Consider the following 20195-nt stretch of genomic DNA (forward strand, 5'->3'; position numbering starts at 1 on the left):
AGCGTCGGCCTGCGGTCCGGAGAGACCCGGGTTCGGTTCCCGCTAAGGGCACGTACTTCGGTTGCAGTTTTTCCCCAGCCCTGGTTGGTCGTGCGGGTGGCGGCCACTCGATGTGTCCCTTCATGTCGATGTTTCTCTCTCTCTCTCCCTTCCTCTCTCTCCCTCCCACTCTATCTGTACAAAAAATGGAAAAATATCCTCGGGTGAGGATAAAAAAAAAAAAAAATACCAGCCCAAGCCCTGGCTGGTTTGGCTCAGTGGTTGGAGCGTCAGCCTGAAGTCTGGAGAGACCCGGGTTCGGTTCCCACTAGGGGCACGTACCTCGGTTGCAGTTTGTCCCCGGCCCTGGTTGGGTCATGTGGGTGGCAACCACTCGATGTGTCCCTTTCACGTCGATGTTTCTCTCTCTGTCTCTCCCTTCCACTCTATCTGAACAAAATATGGAAAAATGTCCTAGGGTGAGGATAAAAAATAAAATACCAGTCCAAAATACCTAAAAGAATATAAGTGATTGAATAGTCTTAACATATATACTATAAACATGTTGTATGTATTCTAAAATTTAAAAAAAATTTTTTTTAACTATGTTTTTATTGTATTTTTAGAGAGAGAGGAAGGGGGAGAGAGATAGAAACATTTATGTGAGAGAGATACATTGACCAGCTGCCTCCTGCACACCTCCTGCTGGGGATGGAGCCTGAAACCTGGGCATGTTCTCTGACCGGGAATCGAATTGGGGACCTCTCAGTCCATGAGACAATGCTCAGTCCACTGAAGCACACCAGGCAGTCTGGCCATGTAATTTTTAATTCAATGTAAAGACAAACAGAAATAAAGATCTTGGCTGAGTTATTTTACAGAAGTGGATAAAGCAGAGTGGGCAAAGTCAGGCTATAGATGAAGTGGTAGAATTAGTTATGACTCAGTTGCAGGAAAGAATACCTTTTTTAAGGAAATGAAGTATATGCTATTTGCCTCCTAAAAGTTTAACTTTAGGTTAAAAGGAACATTCCAGCTAGTAAGATGTGGAATAACAGGATATGAACATTTGTGTTTTATTTTAATCAATCTTAAATGCATTGAAAAATTTGAGATAGACAAGTTTTTTAAGTTTTTTCACTTACTATAAATGGAAGCCTTATTTTTTTTTTAAATCATTCAGAATTTGAGAAATACAAATATTTGCAGATATCTTAGATTGAGTGATCCTTGCCTTATTCCTTTAGTGAGAAAACAGCGTTTGGTAATCAAAGATGGCAAGTCTTCATTGACTGCTAATTTAGTTAAACAGTGTTTCTGTCTGAAAACATTCAGCAGGTACTAAAACATCCATTTTAATAAAAGATTTGCCCGGCTGGTGTGGCTCTGTGGTTGAGCATCAACCCATGCACCAAGAGGTTACCAGTTCGATTCTCGGTCAGGGCACAGGCCCAGGTTATAGGCCAAATCCCCAGTGGGGGGCATGCAGGAGGTGGCCAGTCGATGTTCTTTCTCATTGATGTTTCTATCTCTCACCTTCTCCCTTCCTTTCTCTCTAAAATCAATAAAGGAAAAATATTTTTTAAAAAAAGATTTAAGGATAAGGAGCTATGTGAATAGAAGATATGCATTTTTTTGAATATATGTAATAATTAGATTCTAAACTTCCATTTGTTAATTTTTTTTTTTCCAAAACAAAAAACAAAAAAAACCCCAGTATATATATGGTGTACTAAACAAAAAGTTGGAACTCAGAGCCAGTGGTTCTCAAACTTGAACATGCATCGGAATCACCTGAAGGGCTTGTTAAAACAGTTTCTGAATTATCAGAAAGACAGTTGGAGAATTTTTGTTTCTGACTGGTTCCCAGATGATGTTGATGCTGCTTGCTGGTTCAGGGACCACACCAGAGAAACAGTGACTTAGAAAATTTTGTTCAATCTGGCTAGGTAGTTCAATTGGTTAGAATATTGTCCACGGTACACCAAGATTGCGGTTCAATCCCTGGTCAGAGCCTGTACAAGAAGCAACCAATGAATGCATAAATAAGTGCAACAACAAATCAATGTTTCTTTCTCTCTTTCCCCCTTCTTCTTTCTCTCTCTCAAATCAATAATTTTAAAAAGTCTGTCCAAATTGCTCTGTTTCACACAGTGATGTATGATGAACATAAAATTCCATTTATGAATGGATGCTTGAATAGATGTTTTTGGTGATCATGGGTATATAAAATTATCCTTGGAAATTTCTTTTAATATCTTGGTTCATTTAATATGTGTTTTTTATTTTAAGGATGAAACACTAGTACACTGTAGTCTAAATGAACTAGAAGACGCAGCACTTACTTTTCCAGTCCTTTTTCAAGATGTCATTTATCAGGTAATTAAAAAAAATTTTAACTCGATTTTTGGCCTGTTAGATAACATTCTGAACTAAGAAATTCTTTTTTTTTTTGGTGAAGTTTAATGTGGTTTGTATTGGATTTCATCAATACTTTAATGATTTATTAACACAGAGTAGCATCATACTAAATAATTACATAAAACAACATTAATTTGTTACCAAAAAGGTGAATTTTTTTTACCAAGTGATCTCTGTTAGTTTTATAATCTATTTGCCAGCAGGTGGAGGCAGGAGCACTGACATCATAGATCCCTAAGAAGAACTTGCCAGGTTAATACCTGATATGTTTTATTTTTCTCCAAAATCCAAATGATACAAAGAAAACTTATTCCTTGTTGGTCATTCGTATTTCCTTTTGTGGTAATATGGTCTGTAGATAGCAGTTTGGTTGATCTACTTTATAATCATCACAGAATTCCAGGATACTCTTCTAGTTATTGGTTTACTTAAAAAAATTGGGTATCAGCATTTCTCTCTCATCTGTGTTGTTGAACAGGTAACAGTGCAAAATATAGATACTTACATTTCACTGTGAATTACATTTTTATGTGTTGGTCATAGTTTTTACATTATGTTTGTGATTTTCCTAACATAAAGTTTGAATTAATATATGTGAATATACTTTGAAAATTGCAAGGAAAGTGCCTTTCTGTGGTGATGGTTGTTATTTAATTAGTATTACCTTCATACATACCAGTTGTTGAAGGACTGGAAAAGGATCTAAATGCTTATTGTTTGTCAAGAGGAAGCCAACCCAAGGATTAACTAAGTAAAGCCACAGAACATTGACCATGAAGATGGTGAAAAGGTGTTTATGGTTGTTTATTTGCTTTTAATAGGCAGTTAGAACTTGGGTCTAGTTTTCAGTTTCAGAATTAAATAGAAGCTTGTGGTTCAGAGTCTACTTTTACTTTGTAATGAGTTTTAAGAGGATTTATTTTAGCAGTTTTTGTCTGTTCTAGTTGAACCTAGATAGGTATTGTAGGTATGGTAATATCTAAGTACTATAATTCATTTCCCTGTTATGGAAACTGGTTTTAGTTCTGATACATGATCAGAGAGTGAGCAAAATATACATAAAAATAGGGGATTTATTCCATTTTAACGGATTTGGTTTAAGGTAATGTCTTATTAAGAAAAAGATTTACCTGCCAATAGGTTGTTCTTGTTTAGTGCACAGGAGTCTTTTGACAAATAAACATAGTATAGGAATATTTTAGTTCTCTCTTTTTTAGCTTGATACCTCTTTTTTTTTTTTTTGGTTGTGCAAAGTTGCACTTAGAACAATGGTTTTCAGGCTCTGAATTTTGAAAATAAAGCTGTTACTTAAAATTTAAATTATTTTGAGTTGACGTCTTAAACTTTCAGATTTGAAGTTCATTTCTTGAAGATGGTTTTGGTCTGTTTATGTAATTTTTAATAGTGAAATAAGAAACTTAGAAAGTAGGAGTTTGATCTTTCTCCTTCATGAGAATTTCTTTTCAGTGTGACCATAAAATTGAATTTTTTCTTACTACTTTGATCAATTCTGCTTCATTTAATCTCTTCTTTATTAACTTCTTATTATTTTCATGTGGATCTGGATAGTTGTCTTATTTTGAATTAAAGGATTCTAGCAGTGCATATGACTAATACTTATAAAATCCTGTATGTACTGTACTACTACCTCTGTTGAATTCAAAGAACTCTTTTTCTTATATATTCTGAGTTATACTTTCTGAAACTGAAAAAATAAATGATATTGCCTAAATCAGGAGCAATGAGATGGAAGTTTCAATCTTAAAAGTTATAGAGATGATTGCAATTTAATATTATGATTTAGTTACTTACATCATGTACAGAATTTAGTTCCCCTTCAGTAAATTTTTGAGGATGTCCATAGTTAATATTGGGTAATTTCCTTGGATTTCTGGTTTTGGCATGGCTATTCTGTCTGCTTTAAAAAAAATAACTTGAAGAAATCTTGGATTAGAGTTCCCCCAAGTTTTCAGACCAGCAAGCTCCCTTTAAACAGGGAATGATGTCTTTTAAACTTTCAGTGGTGTTGTCTCCATCTACTGGCAAAGAAGAAATATACACAAGGGTCTGAGATGATCTAAGAGATTTTGGAGAAACCACATTATTAGGTAAGATGTAACTTACATATTTAACCACTGCAATATAGTGTGGCCCACTTAAAGGTAGAAACCTGTAAAGTACTGTATATACTCTTTTAAAAAGTAATGTATTGAGGTGAAATTCACAATATAAAGTTAACTATTTTTAAGCGAACAATTCCATGGCATTTATTTCCATACTCTTAATATGCTCCATAGCATTTATGTATATATACTCTTAAAAATTAAAAAGTAAAGTTGAGATAGGATCAAATTCTTCATCTGATTCAAAGCCAGATACTGTCCTCTAGGGACTTATTTTACTTTTGCTTTCTTTTTGTGGTAAGTTTGTTATGGTTGAGCTATACCTAATTTTAAATCTATTTGTTATATTTCTTTCTTTTAAAACAGTGTAAAGTGTAAATTGTCATACATGTGTTTTCATAATTGTCTATAATATCGGGGTTGGGCAAACCTTTTCCTATAAAGGGCCATTTGTTAATATTTTAGGTTTTTTAGTCTCTGTTGCAACTGTTTTTACTGCCATTGAAGCATGAAAGTAGTTATAGATGGTACATAACTGTTAAGTGTGGCTGTGTACAAATAAAACTTTATTTACAAATTAAGTGACAGTTTGGATTTGGCCAATAGGCCGTAACTTGCTGACCCTTGGTCTAATTATTATGAGAGTATATACAGTAAATTTACATATTCAGATTCTTTTTAAGGGGAAATAGGTAATCAAATGTTCATCAAAATTCTTGTTAATATTTAGAGAAATTTAAAATTATATCCATTCTAATCTGGTTGTAGACTTTCTTAGGGTTTTTTTAGATGAAAATTTGAAGGGTAATTTAAGGTGGCCACTACTCACATGTAAAGATTGCCTGACTTCATGATCTATGTATTCTTCCTTTGATTGATAAGTAGGAGTCAACTTAGTTACTGCAAGTCTTAGAATTTACCAGCAGGTAGATTCTTCATGCTTCAGTTTAGCACCTTGAGTATACTTGAATTCCATTTCTAGGGGATAAGAAAAATACCTAGAAATTTCAACTCAAAATCTGATGTATGTTAACCACTGACACTATATGGATAGACAGATTATAGTTTGTGTCTATGGATCGAAAGTAATTCGAAAGAAGAACTGATTTTTTTTTTTAAGTGAGGGTATGATACTCACAAAGACAAAGTGTATAGATTTTTGTTTGAATGGGTCTTCCCCCCTCTTACATTGGTACTTTTGCCATAAATTGTTTTGCAGTTAGTTATTGGGAAAATATTTATTTATAGAATGGTACAAATGCATTTGATATCTGGAGAAACAAGTGCATGATCAGTCCCAATGCACATGTTCAATCTTTATATTTAGCTTATATTGACACATTGTCAGGAAATCCATCTCGTGGTGTTACTCAGTTAAGAGGTCTCCACTGTATTTAGTTTCTGTTCCTGCAGATCCACCAATTCAAGACTCTAGGTCATCTCACTCCCTCTTCCATCCAGAAGATGACTTCTATCCACAAGCAGGACTGAATCAAAAGACAGATTTTTCACTTAGCTCTTGAGCTGAACCACCTCCTCAATGACCTTCCTCTGTCTCCATCAAGAACTGGAGCTCAGTTTTTTGAAGATGTAATAGAGCTACTCAGCCCAAACGTGGCTAATTGAAGACAAAAAGAAGATGCCTCATATGTTTCACCACAGTGCAGCCAAACGTAACTGTGTTGTCCAACTACTCGTTCTGTAAAGTATGGCAGGGCCATCTGATTTTTTACTCTATTCACCTATAAGACTTTAGCCAGTCAGTGGCTTTCTGAAGATCAGTAAAATCAACAAACTTTGGGTCAGCTGTCCAGAAATCAGATTGTGGTAAGCACTCAAGGAGAGATAGGATCCTCTAGAGAGCTCCTTGCTAAAGGATACTTTATTAGTAGAGATTGTTTTTATGGGAGAAGTTGGGGGGAGAAGTGGGTGGGAAACTTCATGTTTAGTCAAGCTCAGCCTCTTCCCCATTATTATAGTTTGTTTGTTTTCTTGAGGACCTTACAGCCTAGGATAATTTTTATAAGAATCTCAAATATTTTATACCATCGAACAAGAGGCTTCTGTCCCTTCTCTAATCTTTCCCAGGAATGTCATCATTATTTTTGCTTCATGAAGGATAAAAGGCAATCATTTAAATGGAGGATTTTGTAGTAAATACCTAATCAAGTTTTTTCTTCTCAAGCTCTGACTTAAATTGACAGTAACCAAGAGGCATTTTATTTTGACCTTCATAAAGCATAATTTTGTTGTACAAAAGTAGTATATATATTTGTGTCTTAAAACATTTGTTGTCATGGACACTTAGTATTGAGGAGTAATATTTTAGCTGGTTTAGAAAAATATTTTTTCTTTTTTATCCTCACCTGAGGACACTATTGCATTTATCTTCAGACAGAGTGAGAGGGAGAGAGGGAGGGAGAGAGAGAGAGAAACATCAACATGAGAGAGACACATCGACTGGTCGCCACCCACACAACCCCAACCAGGGCTGGGGACAAACTGCAACTGAGGTATGTGCCCTTAGCAGAAACTGAACCCGGGACTCTCTGGACTGCAGGTCGATGCTCCAACCGCTGAGCCAAACTGGCCAGGGCCTAGAAATATTTTGATAATTAATTGTAGGTAAATATTAAAATCGATTTTAAAGTAACTTTCCTTATTAGTAAGTATTGTCATTGGCACTCATTTTTTTAATCATAATTATTCATTATTAATTTTTAGGTTAAAAAAGGAACAATATAGCTGAAACGTATAATTATTTACTTCTCAAAGATAAAATGTATTTCATGGGGAATTCTTTGTAAATGTATTTTAAAATTAGAAGCAATTATTTAAAAATACACAGGAAGTTCTTGTTTAACAGCTGAAAATGTTCTGCAAATTCAGGAGAGGGTGACAGTTGTTTTACTAAGCATAATAAATTTGGAGACTTAAAAGTTTAGAATTTGTTTTTTGTTTTGTTTTGGTTTATCCTCACCTGAGGATATTTTTCTATTTTTTTCAGTTGGAGTGGAAGGGAGAGATAGAAAAATCAATGTGAGAGAGACACATCAATTGGTTGCCTCCCACACAACCCTGACCAGGGCTGGGGACCAAACCATAACCAAGGCCAGAGTCCTTGACCAGAATCTAACCTGCAAGCGACTCTTGGATCCGCGGGTTGACGCTCTAACCGCTGAGCCAAACCGGCTAGGGCTAGTCAAAGGCAGCTTTTTAATTTTTCTACAAAGGCCTTTTTTGTTCTTAAAATGGCTAAACTTTATTTTAATATAAGCACATCAGTATTTTGTATATATACACAAATATAATGTACACATTTAAATTAAAATATACACATAATTGACTGGTTTTACTTGAAAATTATTCTTTGTTGCTAACTTTTACTATATCATTTATAAGAATATATTAAGCTTCACTTTATCCCATTTGGTTTCTATAAGAAAATTCCTTTTTAAATTTATTTCTACTTAATAAAATATAAGGTTTTGCAAAAGCTTTTAGTTTAGGGATTTTAAAAATTGTTTTTGTTTATATTGGTTCTGATATTTTAGTATTTACCTATTCATACCCAGATCGATCCACCTACAAATACTATCCCCGCCAGCCATCTAACTCTTACTGGAACTGTGTGAAAAGATGACTGTGAAATCACCCAGTTATAAAGTTGAAGCCTCCACAGGGCCTACCTGAGCAAATGTCTTTCAGTGGAGAGGGTTGGGGTTTTGACTCCATGCTCTGGTATTGAGGTTAAGAAAATATTAAGTGCCCAGCCAGTGTGGTTCAGTGGTTGATCATCAACCCATATACCAAGAGGTTGCAGGGTTTGATTCCCGGTAAGGGCACATGCCCAGGTTTTGGGCTTGATCCCCAGTAGGGGGCATGCAGTAGGCAGTTGATTGATGTTTCTCTCTCATCAATGTTTCCCTCTCTTTTCCTCTCCTTCTCCCCTCTCTCCAAAAATCAATTTAAAAACATTTTATAAAAAGTCTTTAGAGAAACATCTGTAACAAAAAAAAAATTCTTTTTTCAAAAAGTCTTTAAAAATGTTAAGCACATTGAATAATTAAGCTATCAACTTATTACTGTCCCTCTTCTAAAAATACAGTTTGTAGCCTTGGGGCTTTTTGAGTTAAGGTTGCCCAATTCTGCCCCATAGAATCATTCCAGCTATTTTCCTTAACATAGATTGCTTTTAAATAGTAAGATGGATAGTAGTAATAGCTATTGGTAGTTTCACTGTGTCAGGCACTGTTCTAGGTACTTTAAATGCATTGATTTATTTAATCCTCACAACCCTATGAGGTAGGTACAATGATATCCATTTTATAGATGAGGAGACAGGTGTATAGAAGGGTTATTCCTGTGGTTTCTATTAATACTAAGATATTTCACTTATTTGTAGCATCTCATTCTTCACATTCCCAGCTTTGTTAGTTTTCTACTTCTTTACATTCTTACTGCCAATGAAATAAGTGAAATAAATAGCATTCGCAAATTGTTTTTCATTTAAAGGTGCCATACTCTTAAGTGGATGAGTTTCATGGAATTTATCTTTTTTTTTTTTTCTAACCTACAACAGTGTAGCAATATGTTCTAAGGATATCACAGAAAAATGATTAAAGATGTTTCACGTTGAATATGTTAAGGTCATATTAAATGTGTGCTTAAAGCTGCCTTTTTTTTGCACAATCACTTGCTGACAAATTGAAACTGCTTTTCTTTCAGTATCTTATTTTTTGTGTGTCATGCTGCTAAAAATATGATAATAGATAAAAGTTTAGTAAACAGAAATCACTCAGTATATATAATTTGACATTGCATACTTAGACATGGATTTTAATTTAGACAGACTTTATCACACAATATTTATAATCAATTTATAACTGGATTGCTATTTTAATGACTGCTCTTATTAAATTTAGTTCTGTTAACCATTTATAACCTATTAGGACCATCTATGTACACAGTTATAGAACATGTTCATTGTCTTAATACAAGTACAGGCTAACTGTCAGGTATTGTTCATCTTAAGTTTTGTTAATGTAATGTTATTTTTCTGTTATATATTTATTACTTTTTTGTATAAAATTTAAATTTGATAAAATCAGTCCCATTATTACTGTTTAGCTGATACTAGTATAATATATTATATTTTAAAACTTTTCAATAATGAACCTATTCATAAATACCTATTTGGAGCAATAAATCTTACTGAAGACATGTCTGGGTATTATATTTTTATATAATGATTATTTCTTATTGCATTATACATTATTTTTAAAGTCAACTTATTTCAAAATATATTTGGTTTACTGGTAGGTAGAAGATTAAAACTATTTGTAATGCAGCTAAAATAATTGCAGTATATTAGGAGAAACATATATATACATACCAGACTGAAATGAAACTTTTGGCATAGTCTTATATTTGGGAGACAACATGGTTTTGAAGAATTGCAAGTTTGAAGGATGGTTGCTGAAATAATAGAGAAAGAATGTAGAAATAGGAAGTAGGCAACTCAGGACATGAATCTTTGTTATTTAGGAGAGAAAAATGGAGTTGAGCATCTGTGGAATAGATTTAGAAGCATTAGGAGGCATGCCTATGTGTGTATCTGTATGTTAATACAATTCAGACTTGCCCAGCTGGTGTGGCTCAGTGGCTGAGCGTTGATCCATGCACCAAGAGGTCGCCTGTTCGATTTCTGGTCAGGGTACGTGCCCAGGTTGTGGGTCTGATCCCCAGTAGGGGTTATGCAGGAGGCAGCCAACTGATGTTCTCTCTCATCTATGGCTCTCTCTCTCTCTTCCCCTCTCTCTAAAATCAATAAAGAAAAATTATTTTACAAAAAATTATTTTGTCAGTTAAGGTAGTAATATATCTTATATCTGTCAGTTACTTGGATTACCAAACAAGTAAAGTGTGTGGTTTTAAACCAAGGCTACAGGCTATACTAAATATTTTAAGATGAAAATGTTAAAATTAATTAGAAACTCTGTTAAAGTTGTTTTTATTTTTTTAATCCTCACCTGAGAGTATTTCTTCCATTGATTTTTAGAGAGAGTGGGAGGGAGGAAGAGAGAGACATCAATTGGTTGCCTCCTACACTTGGGGGGTGGGGGCAGGGATTGAACCTGCAACTGCAATCCAGGTACATGCCCTTGATCAGGAATTGAACCCAAGACCCTTCGGTGCTTAGGTCAGAGCTAGTTAAAGGTTTTGTAACTCATCCTAAATGATAGTGATTGGATACTAAAGATTTGGTTATTTTTATTAGCTAGGGGTAGGTGGTTTACCTTTTTTTTGGCTAGTCAAGAAATTGAGATAAAACACCTAATAGGATTAAAACAAGTAAGCCTTTATTATTTTAGCCTGGGGTGGGATTAGATGATATTATTAGCATATTAATAATTGTTCAAAATTTGTTTTACTCAAGTGATTAAGTTGTTGAAGAAATTTGATAGTTGTCCTTATGTAGTCATGTAGGCTTACCTCTCTATTTTGTCTGTGTGGCTTACTTTTAGGCAGTTGTATTTCATTTACTCTACAGATTTTTATTGAGTATTTACCCTATATTTGGCATTGTTTTATGCCCATTGGAAGTTACAAAGATTAGTAGTATATAGTCCCTAACTCCTAGATATCTCTGTTCTGCCCCTAAATCATTCCTAGAACTAAATTTTTATCATGAAGGCATTTTTATGTGGATGTGTATTGATGACAATTAAACTTAGTGAAGTCTAGATTTTTAATTTGTTGCCACCACAGGTTTTTTTTGTTGTTTAAATCTCAATCCAGTGAATCTGGTATACAGGTGTTCTGCAAATGTTTGTTCATGGTATTTGAGGTTAATAATCACCTTTTTTTTTTGTGGTATGTGCCCCTAGCGGGAACCGAACTGGGACTCTGGTCCGCAGGCCGATGCTCAACCACTGAGCCAAACTGGCCAGGGCAATAATCACCTTTGAGTGGAGTACAAAATTATATTCACAAAATGAATACAGTTTAAAGGAGTCAAAATCTTTTAAATCATTTTTAGTGGTTGCCTATGACTTATATTTCTGTGCTTTTTGAATATTGGAGTATATTATAAGAGCTACATTAAATGTAGGCAAGAAGAAAAAGAAGTAAGGCAGTTCTTTGGGTGCTGTAATCTTTCCTGATAGTGCCAGTAGGTTCTGACAACTCATGTTGGACTATTATAATTTTATCTCAAGTAGCCAAATAGGACTAATTTAGTTACTGAATCAGTAAATGTAAAACAAAAAAATTGATTTCTGAAAAAATTCCAGTTATTTAAACCCACCAATTCAAACATCTCTTTTCTGAACATTATTTACCTTAATAGAAATTTGAAATAAAGCTAGTCTTAGCAGGTAATTGCTGAGAAGAAATTCTGAGTAATTATTGAGGAAGGTCATTGAGACAGGTCAGCTAGAGATGGACACACAGCCTGCCTAATAAGTGGATGGATGCTACCTGGCTGGAAGATGGAGCTGATTGGTGGATCAAAATCTCAGAGGGAAACCTTCCATTTTTAGTTTAAATGTTTACTAGAATTATATTCCATGAATTACTATTGTATGCTGCTATTTAATGTTAAAAAGTGAAATGATCACCAATGATTATTATTACCCTGTCAAAAGGTTGTTTGAAGTGATTTTTGGTATGTGAAATATATTTTGTTGAGTGGTACTTAGTAAACTTTTCTATTTCTTTAAAATAGGTATGAACTTTATAATATATCCAGAGTTAGAATACAACATATCTTATAAATAAGTTGTTTATTTTGTGTGTATTTGCTGAAACCTATCTTTGTATTTCTTCAGGTTTATGTGAGATTAAGGCCATTCTTCAGGGAATTTCTGGAACGAATGTCTCAGATGTATGAGGTAAACATGCATGAGCTAATTACATAAGTATTTTTATTTTATTCAACACAGTACCCATATTTAGATCATGTATAATGATTACTTCTTTTCCCCTGAATTTGTAGATCATTCTTTTTACTGCTTCTAAGAAGGTGTATGCAGACAAGTTACTGAACATACTAGACCCTAAAAAGCAACTGGTCAGGTAAATTTAATTAAGAAATAGTGGAAATGTCTGTCACACTGATCTATGAAATTACTATGATTATATTTAACTTCCATGGCCATTTCAGCTGGCTACATAGAGATTTGTTGTGTTGAATGGTGAAAATAAATGAATTTTTTAAACCCGAAACTCTTTAAGAGTTCCTAATGATATAACTCCAGACAGACGCTCTTTAAAAGGACACAAAGATCAAATGTATTTATTTATTGTTACATCTATATTCTCACTTCTTTTGGGACTTGGGGGAGAGTGGGGGCATGTGGAATTTTTCACTGTGTGCATGATGTTTTCACTTCTTTAATGTCTCTGAGATGATGCATGTTTTATCACCTTTTTAATGGTGTAGAGAAAAGTTAATTTTAACAGAAAGGATCAAATTAAACTCTTGCTTTTTTCAAGAGCAAATTTATCTTCCATGGAAAGAAAATGTTACATGAATCTAATTGGAAATTACAGTTCTATTAGTCACTCAGGTTATCCTGATCTGGACTCAGTGCCTTATGTGTATCCTGAGCCAGCAGATACAGTGTGTTCCTGGTTAGGTGGGAGTGCCTTGGGTAATTTTAAAACAGTTTTTGACCAAGAGCTGGGAGAGATTCCATAAAAGGCTCCTAACATCCTTAATAACTGGGTGTTCATTTTCTTAAATACTTTCTCTCATGTTGTCATAGTGGAAAATCCTAAGCTTAATTTCTGCTGTTATTATTGAGTGATTTCAACTATGGTGAAAGCTTTTTCCTAATGTTCACAGTTAGGAGATTTTCTTTCTTATAAATATATTTCATTCTTATAAATATATTTTTTAATCTAAAGGATTAAAATTTGTCTTTGTAGTTAGTTTCCTTTTTATCTTTAACATAAGCAAGCTTTAGACATACAAAATAGAACATGTATTTTGAGAAGAAATTCTAAGAATTCTATTTTGTAAAAGCATAAAATAGAAAGTGTATTTTCTATTCATAAAAGGATGATATAATTTATGCTCATTTTACCCAACTTCAACAAAAGTATACAAATGATTTTGCTTTGATCATTCCTTCTGAAGATTTCTATTCAGTACTTCCAGTGTTCCAGGGAACAGTGGTGAGCCATTGTTGGAGCTTTCATTTTACTGGAGGACAAATTGTACTCATACAATTTAATGTTCCAAATTTAGCACCCCTCTTTTAAACTAGTTTTCTAAAATCTTCACATTTAGTTTAAATTTATTTTATCTTGTATTTTGAAAAACAGGAAAACCTTTTTTGAACAATATACTGAATTCATTGGAGTACTTATAGGGAATTCATTATCTATGTTAGTGACAAAGTAGTCTCAAAAATTCCAATGATCTCTGAATCCCATGAGTCCAAATGCAAATTTGATGACTGGCAAAAAAAAGTAGTTACTTTCTAAAACCTCAAATATATGCTGTTGACCCACAGATTTCTGAATACTGGAGAGGCTTTAATATAGTTTAAAGTAACTATTAGTATCCATGTACATATTCAGTTGTCTCCTGTCTTGGGTGAGTTTGCTGCTATTGGGGATAAAGCACCAGTAGTGACCTGCATGTACAGCTGTATCTATCTGCCTCTCCAGTTTCCTCATGTCTAAATGTTTATGCAAATAAATTACTTAAATCCTTTTGTTTAGTCTTATTTTTTTAATCGTCTTATTTTTTAAAGTAGGACTGTCTTTAAACCTTTTAAAAATAGAAGATCATTTAATTAAAAATATTTTTTATAATGGGGGGAAAGAACTATTTATACTGTATTAGTCAGGTTGTAAAATTTTTTGCATTTATCTTCAGATAGAGCAGGAGGGAGAGAGGGAGGAAGACACAGAGAGAGAGAGAGAAACATCAATGTGCAAGAGACACATTGACTGGCTGCCACCCACATGACCCCAACCGGGGCTGGGGACAAACTGCAACCAAGGTACGTGCCCTTAGTGGGAACCGAACCCGGGTCTCTCTCTGGTCCGTGGGCCAACACTCTAACCACTGAACCAAACTGGCCAGGGCTAAAATTCTTATTTTATGCCACCACCATTGGCACTGATATTTTTAAGGTTGAATTTTGTTCAGGGGGTGGTGGTGTTAGAACTATGACAGATTTTGTTGGTAGAAAATGTCCCTTCCTTGAAATTGCGTGATTAAAAATACAGGTATGAGTAGGCCCTGACTTTTAAAAAGTTGTTTAGTGGGATTAAGACACAAGGAAGCCAAACTACCAAATTATTAATGTGTATAAATGGAATATTACAAGGTGATCTGTATCAGTTATTAGTAATATAATATATAGAGACTAATATTTTTGAGTGGGAAATGAAGATTATATAATTATTACAGTACCTAAGTATTATAAAACCTTTAAAAGCTTTTTTAAATGATACAGCATTTTTCAGCTTAGCGTCTATCATTGGTGAAACATCAGTTTACATTATACTTAGATCTAAATTCATCATTTCATTCAACGCTTGTTTTTTTAAATGACTATACATACATACAAAATTAAAAGAAAGATGGGCGTTTGGGGAAAGTTGAAATGATGGAATGTTTTGGCCTCCGCACCTTTTCTCACAAACTATAATGGAAACTAAAACCTTTTTTTAATGCCAACACAGAAACATTCCTTCTTATATTTTCTATTCTGGCATGTACAGGGATAGGGAGGCTGTGTGGTCTTCTGGTTAGAGCAAAGGACTGGGAACCAGGAGGATCCTGGGTTCCAATGCGGGGCTAACCACTGACTTACTGTGTGACCTTGGGCAAGTCACTTGACCTCCTTGTGCCTCAGTCAACCATCTGGAAAATTGGTTAAAAAGCAGGACCTCGCTGACAACCAGATGCTGCATCTGAACTGAGCTTTCCTGGGTAAATAAATTACAAAAACAATTTACAGAGTTTTTAATCCCTCTTTATTATTTAATATAACATTTTGGGATAAACCAAAGTTCTTTAAGGCATGGTAATATTTGGTTGTAAGGTTTCAATGGTTGCTAAGAAATTTTATAGTAAAACTGTAGCCCAAAGCTTAGGTCCACATTTGTATATGAATTTCCTTTGTGAGACAAAATAATAAGGCATATCCTGTAAAGCCTATGGTATGTGTGTATATATATGTTTCAGTGTATGTTGTACTTTTTAGAGGTTGCTTTTTTTTATGGGGTTTTTTTTTGGTTTTTTTTTTGTTTGTTTTTTTAGTTAATTTGTTTTTATTTTTATGTTTAGGCACCGACTTTTTCGTGAACATTGTGTTTGTGTACAAGGAAACTATATAAAGGACTTAAATATCCTTGGAAGAGATCTTTCAAAAACTATAATAATTGACAACTCACCACAAGCCTTTGCATATCAGGTAGGAAGAGGTTGCTAAACAAACTCAGATTGGAAAAAAAATCACAATTTTTGACAAATGCTGCTAAACAGTATGATAGGAGAACAGGATTTTCACTGGTAAAATCTCTCTGTGTCACATTTAGAATTAGAAATGCAAAATTGGTATTTTCCTTGTGGAAAAGTTTCTTTTGAGTACAACCTAAAGAAAAATCTGAGTAATAACTGTGAATAAGAAGGGACTATAAGATATTTGGCCCTGGCTGGTTTGGCTCAGCTGTTGGAGCGCCGGCCTGCGGACCAGAGTCCCGGGTTCGGTTCCCGCTAGGAGCATGTACCAAAAAAAAAAAGATATACATCATTTAATAGCATTCTTGTGAGTTGTTACATCAGTAATGTAATTGTAAACATGTTTGAGAATTACAGGTAGCTTAACCATGTTCTTCTGGTCTGATTTGACATTCCTAAATATTTTCTTGGACTATTTTGTCAATATGTTTGCACCCTTTGTTAATGATTTTTGAAATACAACTTTGACTAGAGATGAACCACCCTTGCAAGATATATTTTACATTATGAATGTATATGTCCATGTGATCTGTTTGAGATTTCCTTCACAATAAATAGGTGCAGAATGTGGATGGTGGAAAGTGGGTTGGGTATAGATAAAACAAGATTTGCCCTTAACTTCTGTGTTTTAAAATGTTCAGATAAAAAGAAAAGTGGGTAAACTGCGTATGGTATTGAAACATGTTCAGTTTAGGTTACTGTTTTTATTTACTTGTATTTTGAAATATGTTTTTAAGACTTTCTTCTTGGTTCCTAGATAAAATCATTTCAATTATCCTCCATCTCAAACACAATGTTCTGTGTAAATGTACTAGAGAATATTTACTATAAAACAAATAAGGTTTGCATTCTTGTTTTTACACTCTTCAGTGAAATAGCACTGAGTCAGTTTGTTACATTCCTGTGTTTAGATTATCCTGCTGTTTTTGGAGAATAAAACAATGAATTGGGACATGGTCCCTGTATATAAATATATGATCTCTTAACAGTGTTCTCTATTTAGACTGGCAATACCCCTTCATTCACAATGCCTAGCATTAGCTAATAGTAACTGTCTCTTGAATAAGTAAAGGAATATTTTTTAGTTACATTAATGCCAAACTTGTTCAGTTTTATATACACTAAGAAGAAATGCTGAAAACCCAATAAGGCTTCAATTTTTTTCTTAAAAAAAATTTTTTTTTAATTTCTTGGTTTAGAGAGGGAGGAAAGGAGGGAGGGGGGAAAGAGATCAACATTGATTTGTTGTTCCACTTATTTATTCATTCATTGGTTGACCTTGTATGTGCCCTGACAGGGGATTGAACCTACAACCTTGGCATATTGGGACTGTGCTCTAACCAACTGAGCTACCATGCCAGGGCTGATTTCTTTTTTTTCCAAACTAGGCAAAATGTAAGCAAAAAAGAGGATTTAATTACTTATTTATCATTTTAGCTATCTAATGGAATCCCTATAGAAAGCTGGTTTATGGATAAAAATGACAATGAACTCCTAAAATTGATTCCATTTCTGGAGAAGCTTGTAGAACTGGTATGTATGTCTTATTTATCTTTTTCTGTTATGTTTTTGTTCGTTCAACTTTATTGAAATCTTTTGAATTGCTTTAAATAGTCATTGTGGTGCAAGATTATAGCAAAGATGGAAAAGAATTATAAGCATTATCAAACTTATAAATTATATTAAAATTATACTTATCAGTATTTAAAAATTTAAAGATTGATTATTCATTGGGTTTCCTCTTGCAAGTCACTAAACTACTTTTGTTAAATCAGTTTCATTTTGTTTTCATAGTTCAGGTGTAGAATTATTGCTTCTGCTACTAAAACTATTCTGGGAATTATTTTGCTATATCCATGGATTAATTTTAAAACTAATATATGAAATAGAATTCAGTGGCTTAACGCTTTTACATAGCTTTTTGGTTTTGACTTGTAACTGCATAATTGTTCTTACAAAATTAAGAGTTTAATGGCAGGTTTTTTACATCTAAATTTAATTCTAAGTTAACTGCTTCTGTGTAGTACTTTTATATTTGACAAATAAATGAATATAAGTTGGAAAATAAATATTGGTATATTTTTCTGCAAAGTAAGAATGTTCATAATGGTCTGAGGATCATGTTTTTGAAATTACATGGCCTTTAAAATGTATTTTTCTCCACACAGAATGAAGATGTTCGACCTCACATCAGAGACAGATTTCGCTTGCATGATTTGCTGCCCCCAGATTAAGTACAGAGACTTGTCAAATCATGAAGGGGGAGAGAATGCAGGACCCTTTTGGACTAAGACAAAACATTGCCATTACTGTTGAAATTTTGCATTTTTGTACCCCGTCTTGCTTTTCTTATCTTTGGTGCCCAATAATAATCAAGGGTTACAGAAAGAGACTTTTATCTCAGATTGAATACATACAGTAGGTAGGCTAAAACAGAAGAGTCTTTAGAACTAGTGCAACTCCAGTGAAATTTTTTTATGTACAGGACATCTGCAGTTTATAAAGAATTCTGTTTCTGCCACCAGCAGTTTGACCTGTAGTCACACAGGATTTTATGATAATAACAGAGATGAAAATGGACTTTTATTTTCTCTCTGTTTGGTGCTCTAAGTGGGTTTGTAGCCACTTTTCTGTTACTTTAAGATTCTCATTTCAACAGGAATGGCCAGTAAAAGTTGTTTTATTTTTCCTGTTAAGGTTTATAACCTTTTTACATTTTGACCTGTATTAGATTAGAATTTCATTATGCATTCCTTTTAGTTGAGGCGCTTCATAGTTTTCTGGAAATAGTCAATTTTTAGTTTTTTATTACACATTTGAATGGCCGTTTTCCTGCTTTGTCTGCCTGCATATTGTATATTTGTTTAAAAATATTCTCTACTTTTAGTCCATGTAAGTTTCATTTAGAAAGACATGCATTTATATTTTGTTTCTGTAATATTCTACTGTAGGTGAAATCTTTTCAAAAATCAAGAGACTGGGTAGATAAGAATATATGAATGACTAATATTCAAATGATTTAAACCATTGTGATGGCATGTGTTCCCAAATGGTAATATCTTGCAATGGCACACAGACTTAATGGATAAAGGTATACCTCAGACTTCACTGTGCTCACCAATCTTAGAGGGGAATGTGTTTGGTCATCTTTTGGGCTTGATTTGGTTACTGCTGCCTTTGATTTCCTCCAGGAATGAAGTATTCAGCACAGTGACTCGGTATTTTTAGTTATTTTGCATGGGCTGGTAGTACCTCTGTTATGCTCTCGGTTACAATCAAATTAAAACTCTGTATAACAGTCTTGGTACCTTACAGTAGCTATGCATAATCCTGTGGCACAGTAAACTCCCAAGCCACCAATGCAGTTAATATGCTCTCATAGTGGTTTTCTATACTATATGAAAATAGTCTTCAAGCCTTGGTTCTCTAATGCAGCTACCATAAGAGGTTGATATTTTTATAGTGGCGTGTAATCTCCTTTCGGGAGGCTTTTTATGGAAGGTAGAATTTGTAAGGTTAGTATGCTTTGCCTCTCGACTGCATTAACATGCCACAGGCTCAGACTGTTTTTGTGTAAAGGATGTCAAAGAACGGCACTTTTTCTAAAGAGAAGTTTGATATTTTGTATGCTTGTTAAGAAAGTACAGTATTGGAAATTAAAGGTGGACAACTGATAATTGAGGAGTATGTCACTTAATTTTTTATGTATATTACCTGTTTACTTGTACAACTTACTGTACAAATTACATGCAGCTTCATTTTCAAATGAATCCTTAAAATAAGGAAATCTTTTTAGAAAAACATTTAATTTTTGTATTTTTGATTTTAAAGGCATGAGTTATGTCAATTTTCAGTGTATTAATGAAAATTTTAACTTTTCATCAGGTTGAGTGTTTTCTTACTATATTATCTGTTGTGTATGTAGTTAGCATATTGTGTCACTGAACTGTTTAAAAATCTAGCATGTAGAGCAAGCCTGTTTTGTGGTAAATCCTTATTCATTAAATAATCATGGCAGGTTTTCTGCAAAAAAAAAAAAAAAAAAAAACAGAAGCATTTGCAATTCAGAATACTGGGGTTTTTTTTGTTTGTTTTTGTTTTAATTTAAAGAAAGGTATTTTGCTTGCAGGAAAAAATACTACAGATTCATTTTAATGAGAATCTTTGAAATGTATTTATCTTTA

At 33.8% G+C, this 20195-nt stretch overlaps 1 protein-coding gene across 6 annotated transcripts in view; it reads left to right on the forward strand.

The window, feature by feature from the left end:
• CTDSPL2 (CTD small phosphatase like 2) overlaps positions 1 to 19778 on the forward strand; it is a 92883-nt gene extending 73105 nt beyond the window's left edge. For 2 of the 6 annotated variants that reach the window (XM_036260241.1, XM_036260260.1), the window contains exons 8-13: positions 2272 to 2358; positions 12356 to 12418; positions 12523 to 12602; positions 15838 to 15964; positions 17449 to 17544; positions 18180 to 18329. In XM_036260241.1, the coding sequence (XP_036116134.1) occupies positions 2272 to 2358; positions 12356 to 12418; positions 12523 to 12602; positions 15838 to 15964; positions 17449 to 17544; positions 18180 to 18245 (519 nt within the window). In that variant the 3' untranslated portion in view covers positions 18246 to 18329. Of the gene's footprint in view, positions 1 to 2271; positions 2359 to 12355; positions 12419 to 12522; positions 12603 to 15837; positions 15965 to 17448; positions 17545 to 18179 lie in introns of all 6 variants that reach the window. The other 4 variants (XM_036260258.1, XM_036260250.1, XM_036260261.1 and 1 more) reach the window with 4 other exon arrangements.
• The last annotated feature ends 417 nt before the right edge of the window (positions 19779 to 20195 follow it).

Source organism: Molossus molossus, unplaced genomic scaffold (genome assembly GCF_014108415.1).
Source record: "Molossus molossus isolate mMolMol1 unplaced genomic scaffold, mMolMol1.p scaffold_m16_p_1, whole genome shotgun sequence".
In the NCBI taxonomy this organism is placed as follows: Eukaryota; Metazoa; Chordata; class Mammalia; order Chiroptera; family Molossidae; genus Molossus; species Molossus molossus.